Source organism: Pelodiscus sinensis, chromosome 3 (genome assembly GCF_052426305.1).
Source record: "Pelodiscus sinensis isolate ZL-2025 chromosome 3, ASM5242630v1, whole genome shotgun sequence".
Classification (NCBI taxonomy): domain Eukaryota; kingdom Metazoa; phylum Chordata; order Testudines; family Trionychidae; genus Pelodiscus; species Pelodiscus sinensis.
In genome coordinates, this window is record NC_143054.1 from 40,745,134 (window position 1) to 40,770,328 (window position 25,195).

Below are 25,195 nucleotides of genomic sequence, written 5' to 3' on the forward strand. Positions count from 1 at the left end.
AGAAGGTTGAAAAAGCTACCAGAGAAGAAGCTGTTCTGGATTTGATTTTAACAAATAGGGAGGAACTAGCTGAGAACTTGAAAGTAGAAGACAGTATGGGGGACAGTGATCATGAAATAATAGAGTTCATGATCTTAAGGAAAGGGAGAAGGGAGACCAGCACAATTGAGGTAATGGATTTCAGGAAGGCAGATTTTGATAAGCTCAGAGAACTTGTAGGTAAGGTCCCATGGGAAGCAAGACTGAAGGGAAAAACAACTGAGGAGAGTTGGAAGTATTTCAAAGGGACGTTGTTAAGGGCCAAAAAGCAAACAATTCCGCTGTGTAGGAAAGATAGAAAATATGGCAAAAGACCAGCTTGGCTTAACAAGAAGATCTTGCATGATCTCAAAATAAAAAAGGAGTCCTACAAAACATGGAAACTAGGACAAATAACAAAGGATGAATATAGGCAAGCAACATAGGAATGCAGGGACAAGATGAGAAAGGAAAAGGCACAAAATGAGATCAAACTAGCTACAGGCATAAAGGGAAACAAGAAGACCTTTTATAAATACATTAGAAGCAAGAGGAAGACCAAGGACAGGGTAGGACCACTGCTCAGTGAGGGTATGTCTACACTACAATGTTAATTCGAACTAACTTAGTTCGAATTAGTTAATTCGAACTAAGCTAATTCGAACTAACGCATCTAGAACTAAAAACTAGTTCGAATTAGCGTTTTGCTAATTCGAACTAGCATGTCCACATTAAGTGGACACTGAACCGGGCTTAAGGATTGCCGGAAGCAGTGCTGGCAGGGCATCAGAGGAGGACTTAGAGCATGGAGATGCTGTCTCAGGCTAGCCGAGGGCTGCGCTTAAAGGGTCCCGACCCCCACCCCGGACAGACAGTTCTCAGGGGTGCCCCGCTTGCAAAGCAGTCCTGGCTCGGAGTGCCCGGAGTACCCACACTGGGCACATCACAGCACTCGGCCATCAGCCCGGCTGCACTTGCCGCAGGCTGCCCTCTGGGGAGAGGGGGCAATTGGGGGGCTGCAGGAGAGCTTCCACCCCAAGAAGCCCGCAGAGCCAGCCCAGTCCTCCCCATCGGGGGCTCGTGCCCCATTCCTCCCTCACCTCCTTCCACTTACCCTTCCCTAGCCCCTCTTCTTGATGTACAAAATAAAGATAACCTGTCTTCCAAAATGGAATCTGTCTTTATTGAGCAAAACTGGGGGAGACTGGGAAAAGGAGGTGGGAGAGGGGAATAGAGAGGCTGGGAGAGGGGAGGGCAACTAAAATGATCAGGGGTTTGGAACAGGTCCCATATGAAGAAAGGCTAAAGAGACTGGGACATTTCAGCTTAGAAAAGAGGAGATGGAGGGGGGACAGGATAGAGGTCTCTAACAGCAGGAGTTGGGTGGAGAGGGTGCATCCAGAAAAGTTCTTCATTAGTTCCCATAAAGAAGGACTAGAGAACACCAAAGGAAAGGAATGGGTAGCAGGCTTCAAACTAGTAACAGAAAGTTGTTCTTCACAAAGCAAAGAGTCAACTTCTGGAACTCCTTGCTGCAGGAGGCTGTGAAGGCTAGAACTAGAACAGAGTTTAAAGGGAAGTGAGATCAAGTCATGGAGGTTGGGTCCATGGAGTGCTATTAGTCAGGGGGTAGGAGTGGTGTCCCTGCCCAAGGTTTGTGGAAGGCTGGAGAGGGATGGCACGAGACAAATGGCTTGGTCACTGTCTTCGGTCTATTCCCTCCAGGGTCCCTAGGGTTAGCCGTTGTCGGCAGACAGGCTACTGGGCTAGATGGACCTTTGGTCTGACCCAGGATGGCCATTGTAAGCTCAGGGCTCAGGGTCGGGGGTCTCAGTGGACCCCCTTGATTTTCACACACACCTGCTCCTGGGTGGCCAGGCTGGCAGCTCTCCTGCCCTAGACGGCCACTTTCCTGTGCCTAATGTGGAGGTCATGGAAGAGGTCCACGATGTCCGCACTAGCCCAGGTGGGTGCCCACCTCTTGCGGTCCCGGGCAAGCTCCCGGGAGCCACCAGCCTGGTCCCGGGAAGAGGGGGAGGGCTGGGGGGCATCGGGTGGGTGGCTCGATCCGTGCCAGGTGCAGGGTCTGCTGGCTGGGTGCTGGCAGGCTTGCACCTGGCACGGGCACCGTAGCCAGCCCGTGCCCCTTTAAGGGGTCTGGGGCCGGGAGGGAGGCAGACAAGTTTCCCTGGTGTTGGCCAGAGTGGCCACCAGGGAAACCTGGGGAGGGCTAGCCTCCCACTAGTTCGAATTAAGGGACTACACACCCCTTAATTCGAACTAGTAAGTTTGAACTAGGCTTAATCCTCGTGGAATGAGGATTACCTAGTTCGAACTAAGCGCTCCGTTAGTTCGAATTAAATTCGAAGTAACGGAGCGCTAGTGTAGCGCCTATGAAAGTTAGTTCGAACTAACATCCGTTAGTGCGAACTAACTTTGTAGTGTAGACATACCCTGAGGAGGGAAAAGAAGTAACAGGAATCTTGGAAATGGTGGAGATGCTCAATGACTTCTTTGTTTCGGTTTTCACTGAGAAGTCTGGAGGTGTGCCTAACTTAGTGAATACAAGCAGAGAGAGGGTAAGTTTGGAAGATAGGATACACAAAGAACAAGTTAAAAATCACTTAGGAAAGTTAGATGTCAGCAAGTCACCAGGTCCTGATGAAATGCATCCCAGGATACTCAAGGAGCTGATAGAGGAGGTATCTGAACCTTTAGCTATGATCTTTGAAAAATCATGGAAGACAGGGGAGATACCAGAAGACTGGAAAAGAGGAAATATTGTGCCCATCTATAAAAAGGGGAATAAGAACAACCCAGGAAACTAGAGACTGGTCAGTTTAACGTCTGTCCCAGGGAAGATAATGGAGCAGGTAATTAAGGAAATCATATGCAAACACTTGGAAGGTATTAAAGTGATAGGGAATAGCCAGCATGGGTTTGTGAAGAACAAGTCATGCCAAACTAAACTGATAGCTTTCTTTGATAGGATAACAAGCCTTGTGGATAAGGGAGAAGCGGTGGATGTCATATACCTAGACTTTAGAAAGGCATTTGATACAGTGTCGCATGATATTCTTATTGATAAATTAGGCAAATATAACTTAGATAGGGCCACGATAAGGTGGGTGCATAATTGGCTGGATAACCGTAGTCAGAGAGTTGTTGTTAACGGTGCTAAATCCTGCTGGAAAGGGATAACAAGTGAAGTTCCTCAAGGGTCTGATTTGGGACCCGTACTGTTCAATATCTTCATCAATGATGTAGATATTGGGATAGAGAGTACGCTCATTAAGTTTGCAGATGATACCAAACTGGGTGGGTTGCAACATCTTTGGAGGATAGGGACATAATTCAAAATGACCTTAGCAAGTTAGAGAAATGGTCAGAGGTAAACAGGATGAAGTTTAATAAAGAGAAATACAAAGTGCTCCACTTAGGAAGGAACAGTCAGTTCCATACATACAAGATGGGAAGCGACTGTCTAGGAAGGAGCATGGCGGAAAGGGATCTAGGGGTCATAGTGGACCACAAGTTGAATATGAGTCAACAGTGTGATGCTGTTGCAAAAAAAGCAAATATGATTCTAGGTTGTATCAACGGGTGTGTTGTAAGCAAAACTCGTGAAGACATTCTGCCGCTCTACTCTGCACTAGTTAGGCCTCAACTGGAGTACTGTGTCCGGTTCTGGGCGCCACATTTCAAGAAAGATGTGGAGAAATTGGAAAGGGTACACAGAAGAGCGACAAGAATGATTAAAGGTCTAGAGAACATGACCTATGAAGCCAGGCTTCATGAACTGGGCTTGTTTAGTTTGGAAAAAAAAGATTAAGGGGGGACATGATAGCGGTTTTCAAATATCTTAAAAGGTGTCACAAGGAGGAAGGAGAAAATTTGTTCCTCTTGGTTTCTGAGGACAGGACAAGGAGTAATGGGCTTGAAGTGCAGCAAGGGAGGTTTAGATTGGACATTAGGAAAAAATTCCTAACTGTCAGGGTGGTCAAATATTGGAATAAATTGCCAAGGGAGGTGGTGGAATCTCCCTCTCTGGAGATATTTAAGAACAGGTTAGATAGACATCTGTCAGGGATAGTGTAAACGGAGCTTGGTCCTGCCTTGAGGGTGGGTGGCTGGACTCGATGACCTCTCGAGGTCCCTTCCAGTCCTATGATTCTATGATTCTAGGGCAAGTTATTTATCATTCAAGTGCATGTGATCTCCTGTATGTATATGTTCTATTTGTGTGCATATATCATTCTTGTATGTAAAGTTAGAAATATGAAGTGCAAACCTGCTTATTAAAATGTGGCTTCTAGTGAAAGCTATTAATGGTATTAAAGTAACTTAATGGTGCTCAAGACAATGATCTGTAAAGGATTTTGTTTTGCCTCTAAGCCCAAACTATGGCTGGTCCTACAAAAATACATGGCCATGCTGCCTGTTGCGGTAATTCATCTTGACTTTGGTATTTTACCATCGGGATGACAGAATTAAACAAAGACTTCCTACTCTAGGAAGTCTCAATTTAAGGGGTGGGAAGCATTGAATGAGCACCTTCAGTTGGCTTTTGAAATTGCTTTCTCATCCTAAGAGGATACACAAGAACACTTGGAAAAGAAAAGTACCTCAACAAAAGGGGTGGAGGGCATTTCTGAGTTCAGGTCAGAGGGAAAAAACAGCTCTGGCTCATGAAGAAAACACTTTACAGTCTTAGTCTGAGATTAGAAATATGGTGTGAAATATGATGTGTAACAACTTCTCTTAGTGTATTAAGCTTACCTGGCGTGGTTTTTGCTTAGTAAATTCTGTTTGTTTTCATTTGTAATTATTGTAAATCCTACTTTTTATGCTTAATAAAACCACTTTTGCTAGCATAGTGTAAATAATTGTTACCTAGAGGGATCAAGAGCTATACATAGCTCTCACTGATAAAGTGAGTGAACTCTATGAGCTTTCTCAGTGTAAAACTTTTATAGAGAGTAAGACAGATTTATCTGGGGTTTTGGTCCCTTTCGAGGGCTGTGCTTTTGGGTGCTGTCATGTCCCTGAAGTTCAGCCCTCTCAGAGCTTTTATCAGTGTCTGTGTTGCTCTGGTGAGGGACAGTTACTCCAACTTTCATCTTTTTCTGGGGGAGATCAGAATTTATGACTAAGCAGGGTGGGTAGGTAGACTAAGACCAGCACACCATGTAACAGTCTTAAGGAGACCTCTGTGATCTAACCCATTACAAGAAAGTCTATGGCTTATACAAGTCAGACTAGAGGATCAAAATGGTCCCTTTTGGTCTGAACACTTATGAATATATGAATCTTGTCTTTCATTTGTCTCAGCTGTTTTATTTGGATTTCAGGCCCTTCAGAGTGAGAGAAGATGTTTTAGTTTTGTTTATAAAACATCTAAAATTATGGTTTAGACCATAAGCATCTAAACTTATAGTGCTCTATGAATATTTATTAACAAGAAAAAGAAAATGGAAAACATATTACAATCTTCTTTTATAAGCCACAGTAAATTATAATTATTTCAGTTTGAACATTTGAATAATATGAATTGTAATAGTGTAGGCTTGCACATTATTTAATTACATCATCACATGCTTTTTACTCAATTTCTGCCCCTTTTTCTCTTTTCTTATTTCAAGTTATTTTCTTAATAACATTGCCAAGATACAGCCCCACTATAGTATGAAAGTGCTGAAATTACTGCAGGCTTCACTACCTCCGAGCTAAACGTTTCTCCAGCAGCAATCTCAAGTTTAAAAAAAAAGTCACAACACCCCCAAGAAAGAATAGGCTAAACCTCTCTCCCCAGAGATTCATCCACTTTGGCTCATGTTAAAAAAATTACAACAAAATGCTTTAATTATTTGACTCATCATGCCTTCTACACATAATTTAATTATTACAGCATATTTTACATTAAAATAAAAACAATAACCCTGTATTTATTTTTATTGACAAAATTTAAAAGCGCTGATAAGTAAAATAGTTAAGAACTATAATAATAACTGTAGGTAACTTTTAAAACCAAAAAACCTGGATTGCACTTAATAAGACTTTAGGGAAAACAAGAAAATCACCAAATCTATTCACACTGTCAACTACAGAGTGGGTGAGATTTATCTACAATATCTCAAAGGACTAGAAACAGAAAGTGTTGCTGGGCTCAGAGACAGCCAATAGCTCCCACAACGTTCTACAAGAATTGTAGGCAACTAGCTACTCTCTTGTTGTTGTTTTTTACAGATGACTAACCATTATCAGAAGCGCCCCAAATCCCTATAGAGTTTTTATAAGAATCTTCCAGCTTCTTTTTCAGACTCTTGTATTTCATTGAAATGGCCAAGAGATAAGCTGTTGCTATTACTGTAAACTCAAAATAAAAGCTGGATTTGTGGTGCAATTACTGCTGCTGACTGTCAAAAACATTTAAAATTTCAGGATAAATTTAGCACAGACTATAACACAGAACACAGTATAAGTCAGAACACAGTATAAGTCAGCACCGAATTTTGCTTCAAAGGGCTTTATTATTATAAAAAAAGGTGAAAGGGGGAAAGAGGAGTCCAATGAGGTGCTAATTATATTCATATGTCAATGAAGTTCATTGTGTTCTAAAAACAACCTCCATTATTTGACATATGTAGGTGTTTTTATTATGTACTTTTTTCTGGAGCACTGGTTTGTGTCTTTATATGTTCTGAAAACACTGGGGCCAGATTGTCAACCACTGTGAACTAATGTCAGCAACACAAAGTGAAGAGAATGCAGGAGACGAGTTTGTTCACTTCCTTGGCATCTGATTAAAGCCAATTATTGAGGCAGTCTGTGAAGTTGAGATTTATTGTTTTATTACTTATCCCACTCCTAATTAGTTGTTAACTTTTTTGATTGCTACTGGACTTTGAGCAGATGTTCTCAGAGAACTAACCATAATGACTCCACAGGCCTTTCTTGAGTGGTGATAGTTAATTTAGGCCCCATCCTTACATATGGATAGCTGGGAATGTGTCCTCCAACATCGCATTTATCAACATTGAATTTCATATGCCATTTTTGTTGCCCAGGTACCCAGTTTGGACTTTACTATCTTAAGTAATTCTGTACCATCTGCAAACTTTGCTTCCTCCAGCTTACCTCTACACATATAATCCATGCTACACTTATAACATGTCTAATAAAAACCTACTGAAGCAAGGAAATAAAAACTACATAGCTTACCAGTACATATCCTCTACTCCTCCAATCTTGGATATTCATCATATTCCACTGCCATTCACCATGAAATATGAACAGCGACCTTAACCTATTCTCTCTTCCATCTAATTACACACATTCCTTTCCTAGATTATTATTCCAAGAAGAGTAGTTGTTGATGCTGGTGGTTGTGCTGTGAGATGGGAGATTGGTAATAGATTGTATGATGAAGTTTGTCTAAAGGAAGTGATGAAAATCTGGCATCCTTAGTGTTGCAGAATTAGAACTAAATCACATAATATGGGATGTATGGTAGCTGTGCTAATGGTAAGGTGTTTTTGGATGAAGAAAAAAAATATGCACTATTAGGCAGTCTAATTTTTTTTTTAACCAAGAGTGGAGAAGACCTTGTTAGTAGTGAGTGCAGATACTGATGGAGAAGATTTTATCAGTCAGAAGCTGTGCACAAACCCTTCTTTTCAGGAACATAAAATCTGATAGAGCAGTTCAGCTCCTAGCGGAGAAGATTTTTTCTGATAAAGATGTTATAACTTTGAGGTCAGCTGGGGAGTCTTTGCTTCGTATTTCCCCACTTGTGGAGATAAGATTCATATCTATGCGGAACAGGGCATTCTCAGCTTTTGCTCCCAGGCTGTGGAATTCTCTTCCTCAGGATATTCGCATGGTGCCAACGCTAGCATTGTTCCAGTGTCAAGCTAAAGCCACCCTTTTTACTTGTGCTTTTATTAATGTTTGAGTCTGTAAGCGTGTGTTCCTCCTCACTATATGTTCTTAGCTGGTTATGTCCCTCTGAGGTCTCATATTTTAAATACTCATATTTAAAATTTTTATATATATTTGGGGTTTTTTGTTTGTTTGTTCTTGTAAGCCACCTTAAATATTTTAAATAGAAAGGTGGGATACAAATATTTAAATAAATAAATAAAATAAATAACTGGCAGAGAATGGATTTGTATAAACTTACAACATCCTAAATGCTAAAAATTATCCTAATTTCAAAACTATTCTTAAATAATACCCCAAGCTATCAAAAGCAACAAGTAAACTCTGGATCCATCTCTCAATAATTTTGTCATTTTAAAAGATATCAGTCAACAGTTATAAAGTAGGAAAGCAATAATTCTTATATGTTATACTGGCTATGCAAAATACAACATGTAGCACCGATTAAAGAAACACTAATTAATATGTAATGCAGATATGCATAAGAAGCCATGTGAGTGAGACCAAACTGGAGAAATATCAGATCAGAAACAGGAGGAATAAGACAGAAGGATCAGTGGGCACAACAACCTTCATGAAATGCAGGAGAAATTTCTGGTACTTTAAATTTTGATAACTTGGTCTCTACCCATTCTGTTTTATCATCTGGCATAAAAATATGTTCAGGCACTATTAGTGACTATCATTTGTCTGAAATTGTATAAATAAAGGTGAAAGTTGATTAAGTGTAAATTAGGTGCAAGTGTGACTCACTTTCCCACTTCATATTCCCAGCAACGGGCATGCGTGCGCACGCACACATAGATTGACAGAACTTCCAATTACAAAGATTAGCTGACACTTCCCATTGTGAGATCTTGCTTTCAGGTTTTTACAACTTTGCCAAACTTTAACTGTTGATGCTGAAATGTTATATACTGTATGTCTACTTCACTTTCATTTTTGAAAAAGCAACATTTTCAGCCAAAACAATCCAATCATTTCTGAGAAAAATTTAGGGGAAAATATATTGTTAAAAGTTCTGGAAACTTTACTTAAAAAGATTTAGCACACCCATACTTTGGAGAAAGGATTAGAAATTTGGTAGAGAGGTAGCCTATATACAAGAGATTTGCCTTTTGTTGTGCCTGTATTAACCCATCTAAATCTGGCTATGCTTTAAGCCTTTGGAAAAAAATTACAGTTCACACATTCTCTGTAAAGACTTGCTAGACTGATGATGATTCCATTTGCACTGAGCATGCTGAATCCCCTGGTTGAGCACGACTTGACCAGCAACTACAACTCTGTGTTGCTGAGAGTGATGTCCAGGCCAGGTACTGACACCAGAATTGAATGAAAGAATGCTGTCTGTCATGTGCTCTAAGCCCTGGTCTACACAAAAGAGTTATTTTGAAATAACCCCCCTTATTTTGAAATAATAAGTGGAGCGTCCATATTACCAAGCCTGTAATTTCAAAACAACAGGCTGATTATTTCAAAATTTGTACTCCTGCTCTCCTTGAGGAATAAGCTTATTTTGAAATAGTTATTTCGGGAGTTATTTCATATTTAGTTATTTTGAAATAATTTCCTAGTGTAGGCATGCCCTTGGTGACCTCATGCTGGGCCCAGACAACATAGAAGAGGAAGCTATTTGATTCAAATGCAAATGGGACATGGAGGAAATTGACGATGGGGGGATAGAGGGAGGGAGAAGAGTAGATTAAGTTTAGGAAACTGAAGGAAGGAAATGAGATTAGACTCTGGTGTCTAGAGGAGGGGAAAATTGGGCATAGGCTTGTAAGGGGCAGAACAGACACTGGCTGGACAAAGAGACTTGAACAAGGAGCCAGCAATGGGGGAGACTGGGAAAAAGAAGCAGGAAAGGGAAGGGGAGGGAGACTGAAGCTGAAAGAAAAGCCTGAGGAGTAAGACTGGGAGCCAGTGAGGATCAGTAATATGGGCAAGAAAGTGTGTGACTGGTAGCTAATGCAGATGTTAAATTTGGACAAGGAGACTGAGGATAAGGGGGCAAAATGGAATTGTTGAGCAAGGAGAATGAGGCAAGAAGGGGAACAGACAGACAGAGCTGGGGGATGTGAGTCCAGAAACTAGGCAGGTCTAGGCAAGGAGACTGGGATGGAAAGCCTGATAAATGGCTTGAATTCACTAGGTGAAAAGAATGGAAGTGAGATGATGACTGGGATGGAAAACAAGACTGATAAAGGGACAGGTGGGAAAGGATAAGGCAAAAGTGGTCAAGTGTGAGGTGAGGGGAGAAGCAGAAGTGTCTGTGGCCATAAACATGCACTGCCCTCGATAATCTGGAATAGACAAAACCCCAGATTGCTGATTCTCACCAATCCTATGCCTCCAGCAAATATCTATGCAACTCACTATCACTGTATGTCTCATCTCTATTAAGTGCTCGTTCACACAGAGTGACAATTCACTCCTGCTGTTGTTTACACTCTTAATTCAAGTTGCAGAGGTCTGTGTGGTTCATACGAAGGTTTTTAACAAAATGCTGCTGATGACTTTTTTGGCTATTAATATGATGTCACATTGAAATGTCAATGAGGGTTTTTTTTAACAAAACTTTCCTACTTTCACAACCTTATTTCTGGCATTTCCTAACTTTAAATGCTTGACTTTGCCACCATTATAATGTTCTTCTAACATAGTTTGTGTGCATGAGTGCACGCTAACATATGCACACATGCCAGGGTCTAATATAATCCTGCGTCCATTAACATAAATAGAAAAACTCAACACATAGCATATTATTTACATAAAATAAATGTAAATACCATTACAAAATGATCAAATTCCAGACTGCAGTACTGATTTTGGTAATATTTTTTCTATATCTAGAATGTAACTGGGTGAGTACCAGAAAAAAAAAACAAAAATCTGGTTAGGCTCACAGAAGGTCTAGGAGAAAATGGTTTCTTCTGTGCAAGTAGTGGACATCATCCCTACAAGTGCAGATGTCTTAGCCCTATATTCTACTTCCTTTACAGAAGGGCCAAAGAAATTGAGATAAGTTAATGTTTACCATGTTAAAGTTATTAATACAGTTGTAGTCAGATGTCTTTAGCAATTACATGTAATCAATATTCATTTGGGGCAAATTGGGATAACATTCAGTAATATATACAGGGAAGTGTTAACATGGTATCACAGTGAGGGTGTGTCCAGACTCCATGCCTCCGTCGACGGAGGCATGTAGATTAGCCAGATCGGAAGAGGGAAATGAAGCCGCGATTAAAATAATCGCGGCTTCATTTAAATTTAAATGGCTGCCCCGATCTGCCGATCAGCTGTTTGTCGGCAGATCGGGGGAGTCTGGACGCGATGCCCCGACAAAGAAGCCTTTCTTCATCGACACAGGTAAGCCTCGTGAAACCAGGTTTACCTGTGTCGATGAAGAAAGGCTTCTTTGTCGGGGCATCGCGTCCAGACTCTCCCGATCTGCCGACAAACAGCTGATCGGCAGATCGGGGCAGCCATTTAAATTTAAATGAAGCCGCGATTATTTTAATCGCGGCTTCATTTCCCTCTTCCGATCTGGCTAATCTACATGCCTCCGTCGACGGAGGCATGGAGTCTGGACACAGCCTGAGTGTTCAGTTTTCAGTGAAGTCCATTGTAAATAATGCACACTTTGAATTATGAAGGGCTGACAGTCCCTTCAGAGATTGCAAGAAAGTTTGATTTTTGACTGCTCTGTAATTTCCTGCAAACTAAAGTTAGACTCAAAAATCAGAGTCAATTTCTTATCCACTGTAGACCCTCATTTCAAAGTTTGCTGGAGATCAAAGAAGAAATGTTATGATTATTTTTCCATTTTTATTATTCCTTTTGGTTTCAACATTTGTGTAAATGTTTTTCCCTCACCAAAGACATGAAAAACATTTTCAAAAAAATCTGAATACTCAATAGTTTCATTTGTTTTTGTGTGAATATAAAAATAAATGGGGTACATATTCATACTTCTCACATATAGTCAGTGTACATTCTTAAGTACTGAATTTTAAAACATGTTACAATTTTACATGCCACATGAATAATCAGAAGATTTTCAGTGTTTCCTTCCGAATGCTTAAAATCACCACAAGTGTTTTTAAAGCACATTTTAAAAATGTTACATCACATTGTATGTGAAAGCTCAGGCGAACCTTTTAACAGGTTATGCTATGAATAAAGTAAGCACATATACTTAACCATTCACAAGAAATAAAAGAAATATTTTCTCTGTGAAGTGCAACACACATTAGGTCATGTTAAGACATTTATACTTTATGTTTCAGTAATAACACTTGATAAATAAAGCCACTCATAAAATAAGGAACTAACAATAGGTCAAGAAATATCTTGGAAAACAAGACTATTTTTATTTAGCTTTCTAATCACTGATGTAAGTGTCAAATCAGATCTGAAAACTGTTTCCTGTCTTTGTACTATCTGCTGAGGAAATAAATAGAAACAGTTATATTAAACAGAGATAGAAACCACAGGAAATTAAAGTTTTCCAAAATTTTGCTGACATTTTCATTTAGTCTAAAAGAAAACCACAAAGAAAAAATAAGAGCAATTAATCTGATGTATAGTCTACACAAAAACAGAATTACCTTCACAAAATGGGGGCGAGCCCTCAAATTGCAATTGTGCATTCAGCTTGCAGGTCAACATGTCATTTCCAACCAAGGTAAAACCAGGATGACACTTATACTTGGCAAAGTCTCCTGAAAAGGATCAATGACGGACACTTTTAAAATTATTTCTTAGTATTGTCTATATTATCTTTCACAACTGGAAATATGAGATATTTCCCTTTAAACTACATTTATACAGTAATTATAAGATAATGTAGAAATGCAAAAGGAGAAGAAAGCATAAATCTCAATGTTTTTTATCAGGAAAAGGATGGGAATAAAGGCAAGATTTCCATATTGTATTTCATTTTCAGGATGAAGTGAAGGCATTTGGGGATATTTTAGTAATGTATTCAGGAGGAGAATGAGATGTAATGCTAATTTAAATAAATTTTAAGTGCAAGTTTTATAAATGGCCAAGTGTGCTAGCATGGGTTTTATGAGAAAATGAGATACAAATTCATCACCTATTTCAAAATCATCATCTTCTGTAAGTAACTCAGCCTGCAGTACTGCTGGTGGAGGCTGGCACTTCTTTAGTTGATAAGCTACAAAACAGGATTTAAAAACTATTAAATTATAGTTTAATACAATATATTATAATTGAAGTTAAAACCCTGATCTTACAATTGACTGTTCATAGGCACCTATGTGCCCATAGGGAGTCACATTAAAACCCATGCACAGTCAAAACTGCAAGGTCTGAGTCTACATTTTTCTACCTAAACAAATCACTTAAAATGTGATGATTATCCATCTTATTATTTTGCATAATATTTCTACCACAATATGAAAAATGTCTAATAACAAAATAAATATATGCATCTCACACACATTAGTCAGTTCAATTCATCTCTGTTTTAAAACTACTGAGAGAAACCAGGGATAAATTTGACTCAATATATGGTTTAATTTACCAAAAACAAAAAGAAAGCCAGATGACTAGTAATGCAATGCTACCAACACGATATTAAAAAAGTGCAAGTTACCATTTCCTTCTAAACTAGCTTTTGTTACCTCTTCAAGTTTGTTGAATATATACAATATCCTTCTGGCCATGGAGTTTGCTGCTCTGAACGGTGTCATTGGGAAAATAAGCATTACAATTACTAATATGTTTCTATCACTGGGCACTTAGTTTGTCTTTACCTCAGCTGAACATTTAAAGATTGGTATCCTAAGAGCATAATCCTGGCTAATAACTCCATAAAAAATATGTCATTTAGAGATAGGAATATACATATTACACAATCTCTCTCCTTCTAGGCTCAGTGAGTAGTACAACTGGTCCCTATATCCTCTGAATCCCTCCCCCATCTGTCAAGTTTCAAAAGTTAACAAGCAAACAGATTATAATGGGAATCAAGCGTCATTCTCTCTTCCCCAAATTATGACAGGTGTATACTGAACTTCTGCAGGTACTGTGCAAAGAAAAAGGTGGACTGATATCTATAAAGAGCCACTAACGACAGGAAGGAGTAAGTGTACATATGAGGTACCATCAACCTTGAATATCTTTTGTATGCTTTGAGGGTAGAGTTAGTGTTCACGCTCCCACCTGCCACCCAGAGATGATTGGCCAGAGATAGTTCAGAACTTAGTTACACCCAAATAAGTGAACTATTGCATGAGATATAGGCCAGGATATGGCCACAAAATATGAAAAACAAAATAGTTCAACATTCAGAAATCAGAGTTCAATTTGTCAAAAAATGTAAAACTAATACTGAAAAAATTCAAAAAATGTGCATGAAAATCTGCACTGCTACATTAAAATATCAGTCCAATTAGGCATAATTAATTTTATCAAAAAGGACATGGTTAGGAAATAGTAATAAAATCCACAAATTAAATGTCACCAGGAACCAAACTGACCATGAAAATTGAGGACAAAGAACCCTCCAGTTGAAAAGTCACTGTGAAATTTGAGAAGGACTTGACTGGTGGAGCTGTAAGCTGTTTCTAGAGCTGTGTTTCCACTGAAAACTCCCAGCTGAGGTGAATTTTGGTCAGGACCATCCCTAGGGACCAAAGGAAAAAAAAGTAGCTTTAGTGAAAACCTATAATTAAAATTTAAATTAACAATCTATTTTCTTTTGACAGCAGGCTAAATCTTTGAGAAAGGAGGTTGATCCTAACTACTGTGGTTGAGGTTGTTTCATTTGTATTCAGTCTATGAAGGCAATGTTTAATATTATTTCTGACTCCAAAGACTTACCCTTTTAGAGAAGGTGGAGAAAAATGTATAGTCACTTTAATTTTTGCCTGTATAAGATATTTACTGGCTCCCTTTAGAATGTTGGGTCTTTCTATACTTTCTTTCCTTTCTTCTCCTTTCCATGTTTCACCCACAAATCAATTGTACCTCAGAAAAATAAACCATTTTACATATCTGAAGAACTCTTGAAATCTCATTATACCTTTTATTGCCTACAAGTCAAATCTGACAATAGTGTTTTATACCAATAGTCCCACTACAATCAAGGAAGTAATGGTTTGCAGGATGACATTTTTGTTCAGCTGCTGTGGAAGTATGCTAAGAAATCAAGCTAGAGTTCTGAATCTCGCAACAGCAGGACAGACAGTAATATATATGTTTGTATAATAATAGGCCTCTTTCACTTGAGTATCATTATGTAAAGGTCAAAACAATTATAACATTTTTTTCACTTTCCAAGTTCTAGCTCATTTATTTTGTTGGACCTCTGTAGCGTACACCCCCCTGGACCCAGGCTGAAACAAAAAGCTTTTGTGATGCACTATACTCCAGAAACCATTTGGCTTCTGCCCTGTCAATATCTTTAGATCAGAATGATATTTGCTCTCTCCAGTCTATGATGAGTTCAGTCCTGCTTCTCGCAGATAAAACATCAGTGTATTAATTCATGTCTTGTTTATACTAAGCCTATCAAGTTAACCTTCTGACCACGAGCAAATATATTATATATATAACACCAGAATATCCACAAGCTACGTTTTAAACAGTGCACAGGATGTTAGGTATAGAACTTTCAGTTTTCAAGTGTGTTTAATGCATCTATCATTGTTCATTCCAGCAGCAGATTTGGAAATACTCTCATCCTAACATAAATACATGTAGGCACTAAATACAGCAATACATTAATTTTTTTTAAATGTTACCTTCTTGCAACAGCTGTTTTTTGAAATGTGTTGAATATGGCCGTCATGCAACAGTGCCAGATAATTTTGCCTAGAAGTACCTTTGATATTGGACTCTCATGTGCTGAGGAAGGAGGATACGTTGTATAATGGACATATACAACACATTCTGAAGAACAACAGTTACAAGAAGATAAGTAACCACTGTTTTTCTTCCTTGAGTATTTGCATATGTCACTACCTTGTAGATAACTCTCAAGTTGTTACCTCAGAAACTGATATTTGGAGTCTCCTCTGAGGAATGATGGTAGGACCATTTTGTCCACATTTGCATCTTCTCTTGAAGCAGCAAGCAGTGAATAATGACTGCTGAAAGTCTGGATTGAGGATCATGTCACTACTTTTCAGATATCTACCGCATGTGCCAGAAATGCAATCAAAGACGTGCTCTTCGTGAATGTGGCCTGAGTCTATCACAAGACATTAATCCTTTATCAGTGTAAAGCATTGTGATGCATCCGGTGATCCATATGGGGAGGCTGAGTTGTAATGACTAACTTCTTATATATTCTGCTTCTGACAGAAATAGATGGGAGGAGGTCTGGAAGAGCTTTGTTTTATCCAGGTAAAAAGCCAATGTGCCCAAACACTGAATCTTTGCTCATCTCTGTGCATGCAGCTTTGAAAAGAAAACTAGCAGTTAGATAGATTGGTTTGTGTGGATGTCAGAGATCACCTTAGGGAGGAATTTGCCCATGTAGAAAGCAGCATATGGTGGATATGTAACCATTACATTTAGCTCATCTGTCCTCCTGATGGAAATTGCCACCTTTACTGAGAGGCACAGAAAATCTATGATACCAAGGGTTTATACGGAGGGACCATAAGCACAGATGACATCAGATTCAAGTCCCAGAAAGGTTCTCCTTCTCTGAACAGCAAAAATAATATATAAAGGCCTTTCAAGAAACTCATCATGATGGGGTAAATAGAAGCAGATCTATTCAAGGATTAAAAGTTGAAAGAGCCACAGGATGCATCATGAACTGAATGCTACACCCAACTCAAGTTTCAAAAGGTAGTCCAGAGTTGTCTGAATGCTAGCCAGTGTGAAGATTTACACCTACTCTGTAGGAAGGTTTGCTGCCATTAAGAAGAACATTATGAACAGCGACTGAGCAACGTGCTTTGTCCATACTCAGCCACTAATGAACCATGCTATGAAGAAGAGCACTTGAGGAGCTGGGTGCTGCACTCATCCATAAAGCTGCACTAGCAGGTCTTTGGTCACTTACAACAGCAAGGGCTACTGAGAGGTCCTTATGGGGGGGGGGTCTGAATACCACATTTTTCTTTGCCAATCTGGTGCTATAAGGATCATTCTATTGCAATCCTATCTGAGTTTGTAATGATTCCAGGAATCAGAGGCACTGGTAGGAATACATACAGAGCTCCATCCCACAGAGACAGGAAAACATTGACCTGGGGCTGTGACTTGCTCAGTAGCACAAATGAGACACTTCCTGTTGTTGGGATGTAATAGGCCCATGGATGGAAAACCTAGGCAAACCATCTGAGCCAGAATATTGGTACTGAGAAATCATTTGTGGTCTAATCTGAAGGACCTGCTCAGATGATCCACTAAACCATTTTGAGTCCCCGGCAAGCTTTCACCAAGCTTTCGGTACACAAGTTTCATCCCCTGATTGCCTGCTGGTGAAGTTTGTTGTACCTGGAACCACGAGGATTGTTCACATAAAACACTGCTAGGCCATCTTGTCTTATGAGGCAAACTGCTGCAATCCACAAAATAACATTCTAGACATAAAAATGTTTGTGTGGAGCCTGGATTCAAGGAAAGTACAAAATCCTTGCACTTTGCACCATGATGTGCTTCTCATCCCATGGCTGAGGAGTATAGAACCTTAGAACAATAGAACTGGAAGGGACCTCAAGAGGTCACATCAGGACCACACACAGTCTAGATCTTCCCTGATAGATGTCTGTCTAACCTGCTCTTAAATATCTCTGGAGATAGAAATCCAACAATCTCCCTGGGCAATTTATTCCAGTGTTTAACCACCCTGACAGTTAGGAAGTTTTTTCTGATGTCCAATCTAAACCTCCCTTGGTGCAATTTAAGCTTCTTGTCCTATCATCAGAGACCAAGGAGAACAACTCCCTTTCCACCCCCACCCCGCCCTGTGATACCCTTTTAGTTACCTGAAAAATGGTATGGTACTAGAATCAGAGAAGGGAAAGGAGATAAGAAGGGAATTCCTCTGCATACATTGACTTGGCTCACCCACCAGTCCAGAGATAAAACACAGTACCTGCAACATGAACCACCTTATCCAGGTGGTGAACCTGAGGACAATATACCAAGTTGAGCTTAGTCTGCAGTCCATAGAAGTTTCCGTTTGGTGTAAGAGATTACCATGTGACTTAGGATACTGGAGTAATTCTTTATAGTGTTCAAAGAATACCTCTTGTGAGATGCACATAACTATCAGAGTTTGAAATGTGGAAAGAGGCAGGAATGTCCTGGAAGATATCCAATCAAGTACTACTCCAAGGAATTCTGCCCTTGGATATATGAGAAAACTCATATTTTTGGTTAGTTGCAGGCCAAATGAGAAGTCACAGCGTTAGATGAACAGTGGTCTGAACTGGTGTCTGGAGCAGCCAGTCATCCAGATAAAAATACACGTGTGTCCCTTTTGCAGAGATAAGTCACTACCACTGCCATGCACTTGTAAAAATCCTTGGTGCTGACAAGAACTTTCTGTGATCAGGGTGGATTGCCACACAGAAGTAAATATCCAGTAAGTTGATGGAAGAATTTCACAGTCTCCTAGATCAAGAGAAAGGATAATCGTGGCCAGAGAAACCATATCCCAATACCCTTCTCTGAGCTTTGGTGATGAGAAGGATGTTGAGAGTGGGCTATAGACTCTCAGGGTATGTCTACACTTGCATAACTATTTCAGGTTACCTGAAATAGCTACCGCAAGATGCAGGACAATGTAGCACTTTAAAGACTAACAAGATGGTTTATTAGATGATGAGCTTTCGTGGGCCAGACCCACTTCCTCAGATCAAATAGTGGAAGAAAATAGTCACAACCATATATACCAAAGGATACAATTAAAAAAAAATGAACACATATGAAAAGGACAAATCACATTTCAGAACAGGAGAGGGATGCGGGGGGGGGGGGGGGGGAAGGAAGGTAAGTGTCTGTGAATTGATGATATTAGAGGTGGGGAGAGTGGGATGTCGGTGAGCTAATGGTATTAGAGGTGATAATTGGGGAAGCTATCTTGGTAATGGGTAAGATAGTTTGCGTATTTGTTCATTCCTTCCCGGAATGGAATGAAGGAATGAACAAATACGCAAACTATCTTACCCATTACCAAGATAGCTTCCCCAATTATCACCTCTAATACCATTAGCTCACAGATGTCCCACTCTCCCCACCTCCAATATCATCAATTCACAGACACTCACCTTTCTTCTTCCCCCTCCCCTGCATCCCCATCCTGTTCTGAAATGTGATTTGTCCTTTTCATATGTGTTCATTTTTTTTAATTGTATCCTTTGGTATATATGGTTGTGACTATTTTCTTCCAATATTTGATCTGAGGAAGTGGGTCTGGCCCACGAAAGCTCATCATCTAATAAACCATCTTGTTAGTCTTTAAAGTGCTACATTGTCCTGCATCTTGCTTCAGCTACCCCAGACTAACACGGCTACATTTCTATCACTATTGTGAAATAGCTACCCTGCACCTGCACAAGCCGCCTATTATTTCAAAATATTTTTCAAAATAATGGGAGCACTATTTCACCATCCCGGTGAACCTCGTTGCACGAAGGATAAGAGATGGCTTGAAATAGCAAGTTATTTTGAAATTTGGTGTGGTGTAGATGCACCAATTTTCAAAAGAAGCTATTTTGAAATAGTTTTCAAATAAGATATGCAATTTGCGTAGCTCAAATTCCTTATCTTATTTTGAGTTTAAGGTGCTGTGTAGATATACCCTCAGTTCCAGGAAACACAAGAGTTGAATGAAGAGTCTCTCAGGGTACGTCTACACTACAGTGCTAATTCGAACTAATTTAGTTTGAATTAGTTAATTTGAACTAAGCTAATTCGAACTAACGCATCTAGAACTAAAAACTAGTTCGAATTAGCATTTTGCTAATTCGAACTAGCATGTCCACATTAAGTGGACCCTGAACCGGGCTTAAGGATGGCTGGAAGCAGTGCCGGCAGGGCATAAGAGGAGGACTTAGAGCGTGGAGATGCTGTCTCAGGCTAGCCGAGGGCTGCGCTTAAAGGGTCCCGACCCCCACCCCGGACAAACAGTTCTCAGGGGTGCCCCGCTTGCAAAGCAGTCCTGGCTTGGAGTGCCCGGAGTACCCACACTGGGCACATCACACCACTCGGCCATCAGCCCGGCTGCACTTGCCGCAGGCTGCCATCTGGGGAGAGGGGACAATTGGGGGGCTGCAGGAGAGCTTCCACCCCCAGAAGCCTGCAGAGCCAGCCCAGTCCTCCCCATCGGGGGCTCGTACCCCATTCCTCCCTCACCTCTTTCCACTTACCCTTCCCTAGCCCCTCTTCTTGATGTACAAAATAAAGGACAATTGTGTTCAAAAATGGAATCTGTCTTTATTGAACAAAACTGGGGGAGACTGGGAAAAGGAGGTGGGAGATGGGAAGAGAGAGGCTGGGAGAGGGGAGGGCAACTACAATGATCAGGGGTTGGGAACAGGTCCCATATGAAGAGAGGCTAAAGAGACTGGGACTTTTCAGCTTAGAAAAGAGGAGACGAAGAGGGGACAGGATAGAGGTCTCTAAAAGCAGGAGTTAGGTGGAGAGAATGCATACAGAAAAGTTCTTCATTAGTTCCCATAAAGAAGGACTAGAGGATACCAAAGGAAAGGAATGGGTAGCAGGCTTCAAACTAGTAACAGAAAGTTGTTCTTCACAAAGCAAAGAGTTAACCTGTGGAACTCCTTGCTGCAGGAGGCTGTGAAGGCTAGAACTAGAACAGAGTTTAAAGGGACGTGAGATCAAGTCATGGAGGTTGGGTCCATGGAGTGCTATTAGCCAGGGGGTAGGAGTGGTGTCTCTGCCCAAGGTTTGTGGAAGGCTGGAGAGGGATGGCACGAGACAAATGGCTTGGTCACTGTCTTCGGTCCATCCCCTCCAGGGTCCCTAGGGTTGGCCGCTGTCGGCAGACAGGCTACGGGGCTAGATGGACCTTTGGTCTGACCCAGTCCGGCCATTGTAAGCTCTGGGCTCGGGATCGGGGGTCTCAGTGGACCCCCTTGATTTTCATGCACACCTGCTCCTGGGTGGCCAGGCTGGCAGCTCTCCTGCCCTAGCCGGCCACTTTCCTGTGCCTAGTGCGGAGGTCGTGGACGAGGTCCATGATGTCCGCACTAGCCCAGGCGGGTGCCCGCCTCTTGCGGTCCCGGGCAAGCTCCCGGGAGTCGCCAGCCTGGTCCCGGGAAGAGGGGGAGGGCTAGGGGGCATTGTGTGGGTGGCTCGAGCTGTGCCAGGTGCAGGGTTTGCTGGCTGGGTGCTGGAAGGCTTGCACCTGGCACGGGCACTGTAGCCAGCCCATGCCCCTTTAAGTGGTCCGGGGCTGGGAGGGGGGAAGTAGAGTTTCCCTGGTGTTGGCCAGAGTGGCCACCAGGGAAAGCTGGGGAGGGCTAGCCTCCCACTAGTTCGAATTAAGGGTCTACACAGCCCTTAATTTGAACTAATAAGTTCGAACTAGGCTTAATCCTCGTGGAATGAGGATTACCTAGTTCGAACTAAGCGCTCCGTTAGTTCGAATTAAATTCAAACTAACGGAGCGCTAGTGTAGCGCCTATGAAAGTTAGTTCGAACTAACGGACGTTAGTTTGAACTAACTTTGTTGTGTAGACATACCCTCAATGATTAGGAATACCAGAGAAACAGGCTGGCTCAGTGCTGGAAGGGGTCCTTGGAAGGTAGTCTCAAATGGAAATGTGGTACTGTAGGGGCAGAACGAACACCTCCCTAGATACAGGTAACACTCAGCATGAGATCTTGAGTCTTCCCTGTGAAATGTGGCAATACAAAGTCTGAGGAAAATGGTGTTATGGACTAGTGACTTGGTGATGAAAATCTAGATGGCTGCATAGGTTATGAGCAAGTATCCTCACCTTGAAGCAAAGATGACAATGGTGCCTATAAACATAACTGGTCTCTAGTTACAGTATAAGACTCTGACATAATTGGTACCAACAGTGATTGGGGAAGACTTTGCTTTCACCACCAAAAAAGTAGCTGATCTGATTCTCTGGGTCTCATGATGATTGCCCTGGAGACCAGGATCTTCTATGGCCTCTTTCAGCTGACACAGCTTGGGGAACACTTTGGAAAGCAGTCTTCTAAAACTTTCTCTACATGATCATGGGGGCTCTGAAGCCAGTCAAATGTCAGGGTCCATGAGGATACACTGGTTGTACTCCTTCCTTAACTTCTCCATCTTAGTTTTGAAGCTTCAACAGACTGAGTACTTGTCTCTTGTATGGCCCTCACTCAGGCACTTGAGGTGATGGGAATGAGGGTAGAATAGTCTTCCTGTAACCTGAGCAAGTTTTGAACCCTTGAGACTTTTGAATAAGTTCTCCTGGTACTGGGTGGGAGACTGTAAACATACCCCATCCCTCCAAATACAAGGCTAAAACAAAATAAATAAACTTAAAAGGCTATATTACCAAAACCCTAAAATAAAACTCCAGAGAATTTTTTGAGGTCACCACTATATCAAACTGAGTAGGTTTTCATAGAGATCATCAATGCTTTGATTATAGAAGGTAAGGAATGGGAGGCAGAATAGAACATTACTCTCCTTTCAGCTCTCACTTGCAGCACAAGCTTAGTGGTTGTTCTGTCCATAGAGATACTACTGAAGAAATCAATGCACGAGGAGCACTACATTATATTGGACATGTACAAGCACAAAAAGAAGGTTTAAAAAACTGAAACTAAAAAAAAAATTAGAAATTTCCCCTACCTATTCCTAATGCATCTTGCTATTAATATTAATTAGTTTTCAAATTAAGACAAACCCTATATTTTAATAAATGTTTTCATTTCAAAAGCCAGGTTACCAAAACCAACAATTACATACCTGTACCTGAATGGAAAAAATGTTAGAGAGGTAATATATTTTATCTGACCGACTTCTGTGTTAGTCCAGTAAAAGATATTTCTTCACTCACCTGATCCCTTTAATATCCTGCAACCAATACTACTGCATGAATACATGTTATGTGGAACTTATACTGTCCATTTTAGCTCATTTTTTTTCTAAAATCTTACTCTTAGATTCTCTATTTCTCCTATATTACATTGTGAAGAATACCACTAAGTAAAAATCATAGTTACAAAGCGTGCACAGCAGTGTTATTTCAGAACTAGCCAATTAGCTCATTATAAGACGAGATTTTGAGGTCTCTCCTCCACTTTGGTCTTCTCTCCTGAGCCTCCAGTCTCTCGCTCATCTCTCTCTCTCCCTGTCTCTCTGGGTACGTCTAGACTAAATGTCTCTGTCGCCAGAGGCATGTAGATTAGGCTACCCAGCATAGGAAAATGTAGCGGGTAGCCGATGAGGCATACTTGGGTGGTCGACAAATGCCTTTGATGTCGACACTCGCGCGTCCAGACTACCACGCTGAGCCGACAAACAGCTGATCGGCTCAGCGTGGCAGCCATGTAAATTTAAATGAAGCAGCGATTATTTAAATCGCCGCTTCATTTTCCTATGCCGGGTAGCCTAATCTACATGCCTCTGGCGACAGAGGCATGTAGTCTAGACGTACCCTCTATCTCCTCCTCCTACAGCCTCCCCCCCTCTCAGATCTCCTCCGCCTTCTGCCTCACTCTGTCTCTTTCTTTTCTTTTCTCCCTCTCCTTCCTCTCACTGTCCCTTTCTCTTCTCCTCCTCCTCCTGCCTCTCACTTTCTCTCCTCTCCGTCTCTCTCTTTCTCTTCTCCCTCTCCTGCCTCTCATTCTCTCTGCTCTCCTCTGTCTCCATTGGGGATGCATGTCATCCAAGCCCCGCCCCCTGTGCGTGTACGTCACCATCCTGCCACCCTTTGCCTCCCGCCATGGTGCCCGGCTGAATTCTGCACTGCTCAACTGGGCTGCTGTGGGGGAGCATGCGGAGCAAGCGGCTGTTTGGGCTCCCCCACAGCAGCCCGGCTGAGCGGTGCAGAACTCAGCCGAGCACCATGGTGGGAGGTGAAGGGGGGGTGGGGTGGTGACGTATAGGGTTGCCAGGTGTCCGGTTTTCTACTGGACAGTCTGGTTTTCAGGCCCTATGTCCAGTAAAAAAAATCAGAAAATACTGGACATATACAATGTCCGGTATTTTCTGGTTCTCCGGCTGGGCACCAGATGGAAGCCTGGTGGGGGCAGGGGAGTGGCTGGGAGGTGAGGCATGATTGGTGCTGGGAGCCTCTAGTTGCCTCTGGGAAGCAGGGGATGCTCTGTCCCTACTCCTGAGTGCTGTTCCAGAGCGTGCTGGAGCTGCAGCTGGACTTGCATCACTGGCACCATGAGCGGGGCGGGCAGCACCCTAAGATCTGCACACGTCTGGGTGAATCCTGCTCCCCGCCGGCCGATTTCCTCTCCCCGCCACCCGCCAGCCAGTTCCTCCTCCTGATTTTTCATGGCCAGCCTCGCTGCTCCCCCAACCAGCTTTGCTTCCTGCTGGTTGCCCCTCCTCCGTTCTCCCCTGGCCAGCTACACTGCCTCTGACCCACCCCCAGCTCTGCTGTAGTGTAGAGATGCTATTATGAAATAAGCTATTTCGGAAAAAAATCAAAAATAGCTTATTTTAATATAAGTGTGCTGTGTAGATGTATCCAAACACAAAGTCAAGGACAAATCAATTATTTTGTGTTGAAAAATCACATACCAAACTGCAATGTAGTCATTCACTGGTTCAGTCTGGAGTAAGGTGAAGTTGATATAAACCCCATGGCCTTGAGGGACAGAAATAAGCCATGTACAGTCCTTTGAATTTGGATATTCATCTGGAAATCCTGGAGAATATACTGTACCATTTGAAGCGGTTACATTATAGCCACAAGGAGCTGAAAAGAAAACAAATGAAAAATTACTAGAAGGGATACATTTGTTGTTGTTAAGAATGGAATAGAAAATTGTAAAGCTCTGCAGGACAAAATAATCAAAGTCTTTATGAGAACAATTTTCCTTGGTTGGTTGCCTTTCAGTGATAAGATTTTATGTTTCTAAGAAATGACTTATTCCTGATATATGTTTCTTAAAACTAAACAGAATGTTTTACTTTGAGGTGTGCAGACATATGAACAAGAGGCAAGTTCTCTATATTCCTCTCCACCCAACATGTATATATTCACACTTTCAAGAACTGTTATAGATCCAGGATTGCGATAAT

General features: G+C 41.4%; 1 protein-coding gene across 1 annotated transcript in view; it reads right to left on the minus strand.

Moving 5' to 3' along the window:
* CSMD1 (CUB and Sushi multiple domains 1) overlaps positions 1 to 25,195 on the minus strand; it is a 1,868,278-nt gene that overhangs the window by 169,960 nt on the left and 1,673,123 nt on the right. Inside the window, exons 43-46 of the mRNA XM_006137767.5 lie at positions 24,692 to 24,869; positions 14,475 to 14,620; positions 13,067 to 13,147; positions 12,576 to 12,689 (exon numbers count right to left, since the gene is read on the minus strand). Of these exons, the coding sequence (XP_006137829.3) occupies positions 12,576 to 12,689; positions 13,067 to 13,147; positions 14,475 to 14,620; positions 24,692 to 24,869 (519 nt within the window). The remainder of the gene's footprint in view (positions 1 to 12,575; positions 12,690 to 13,066; positions 13,148 to 14,474; positions 14,621 to 24,691; positions 24,870 to 25,195) is intronic.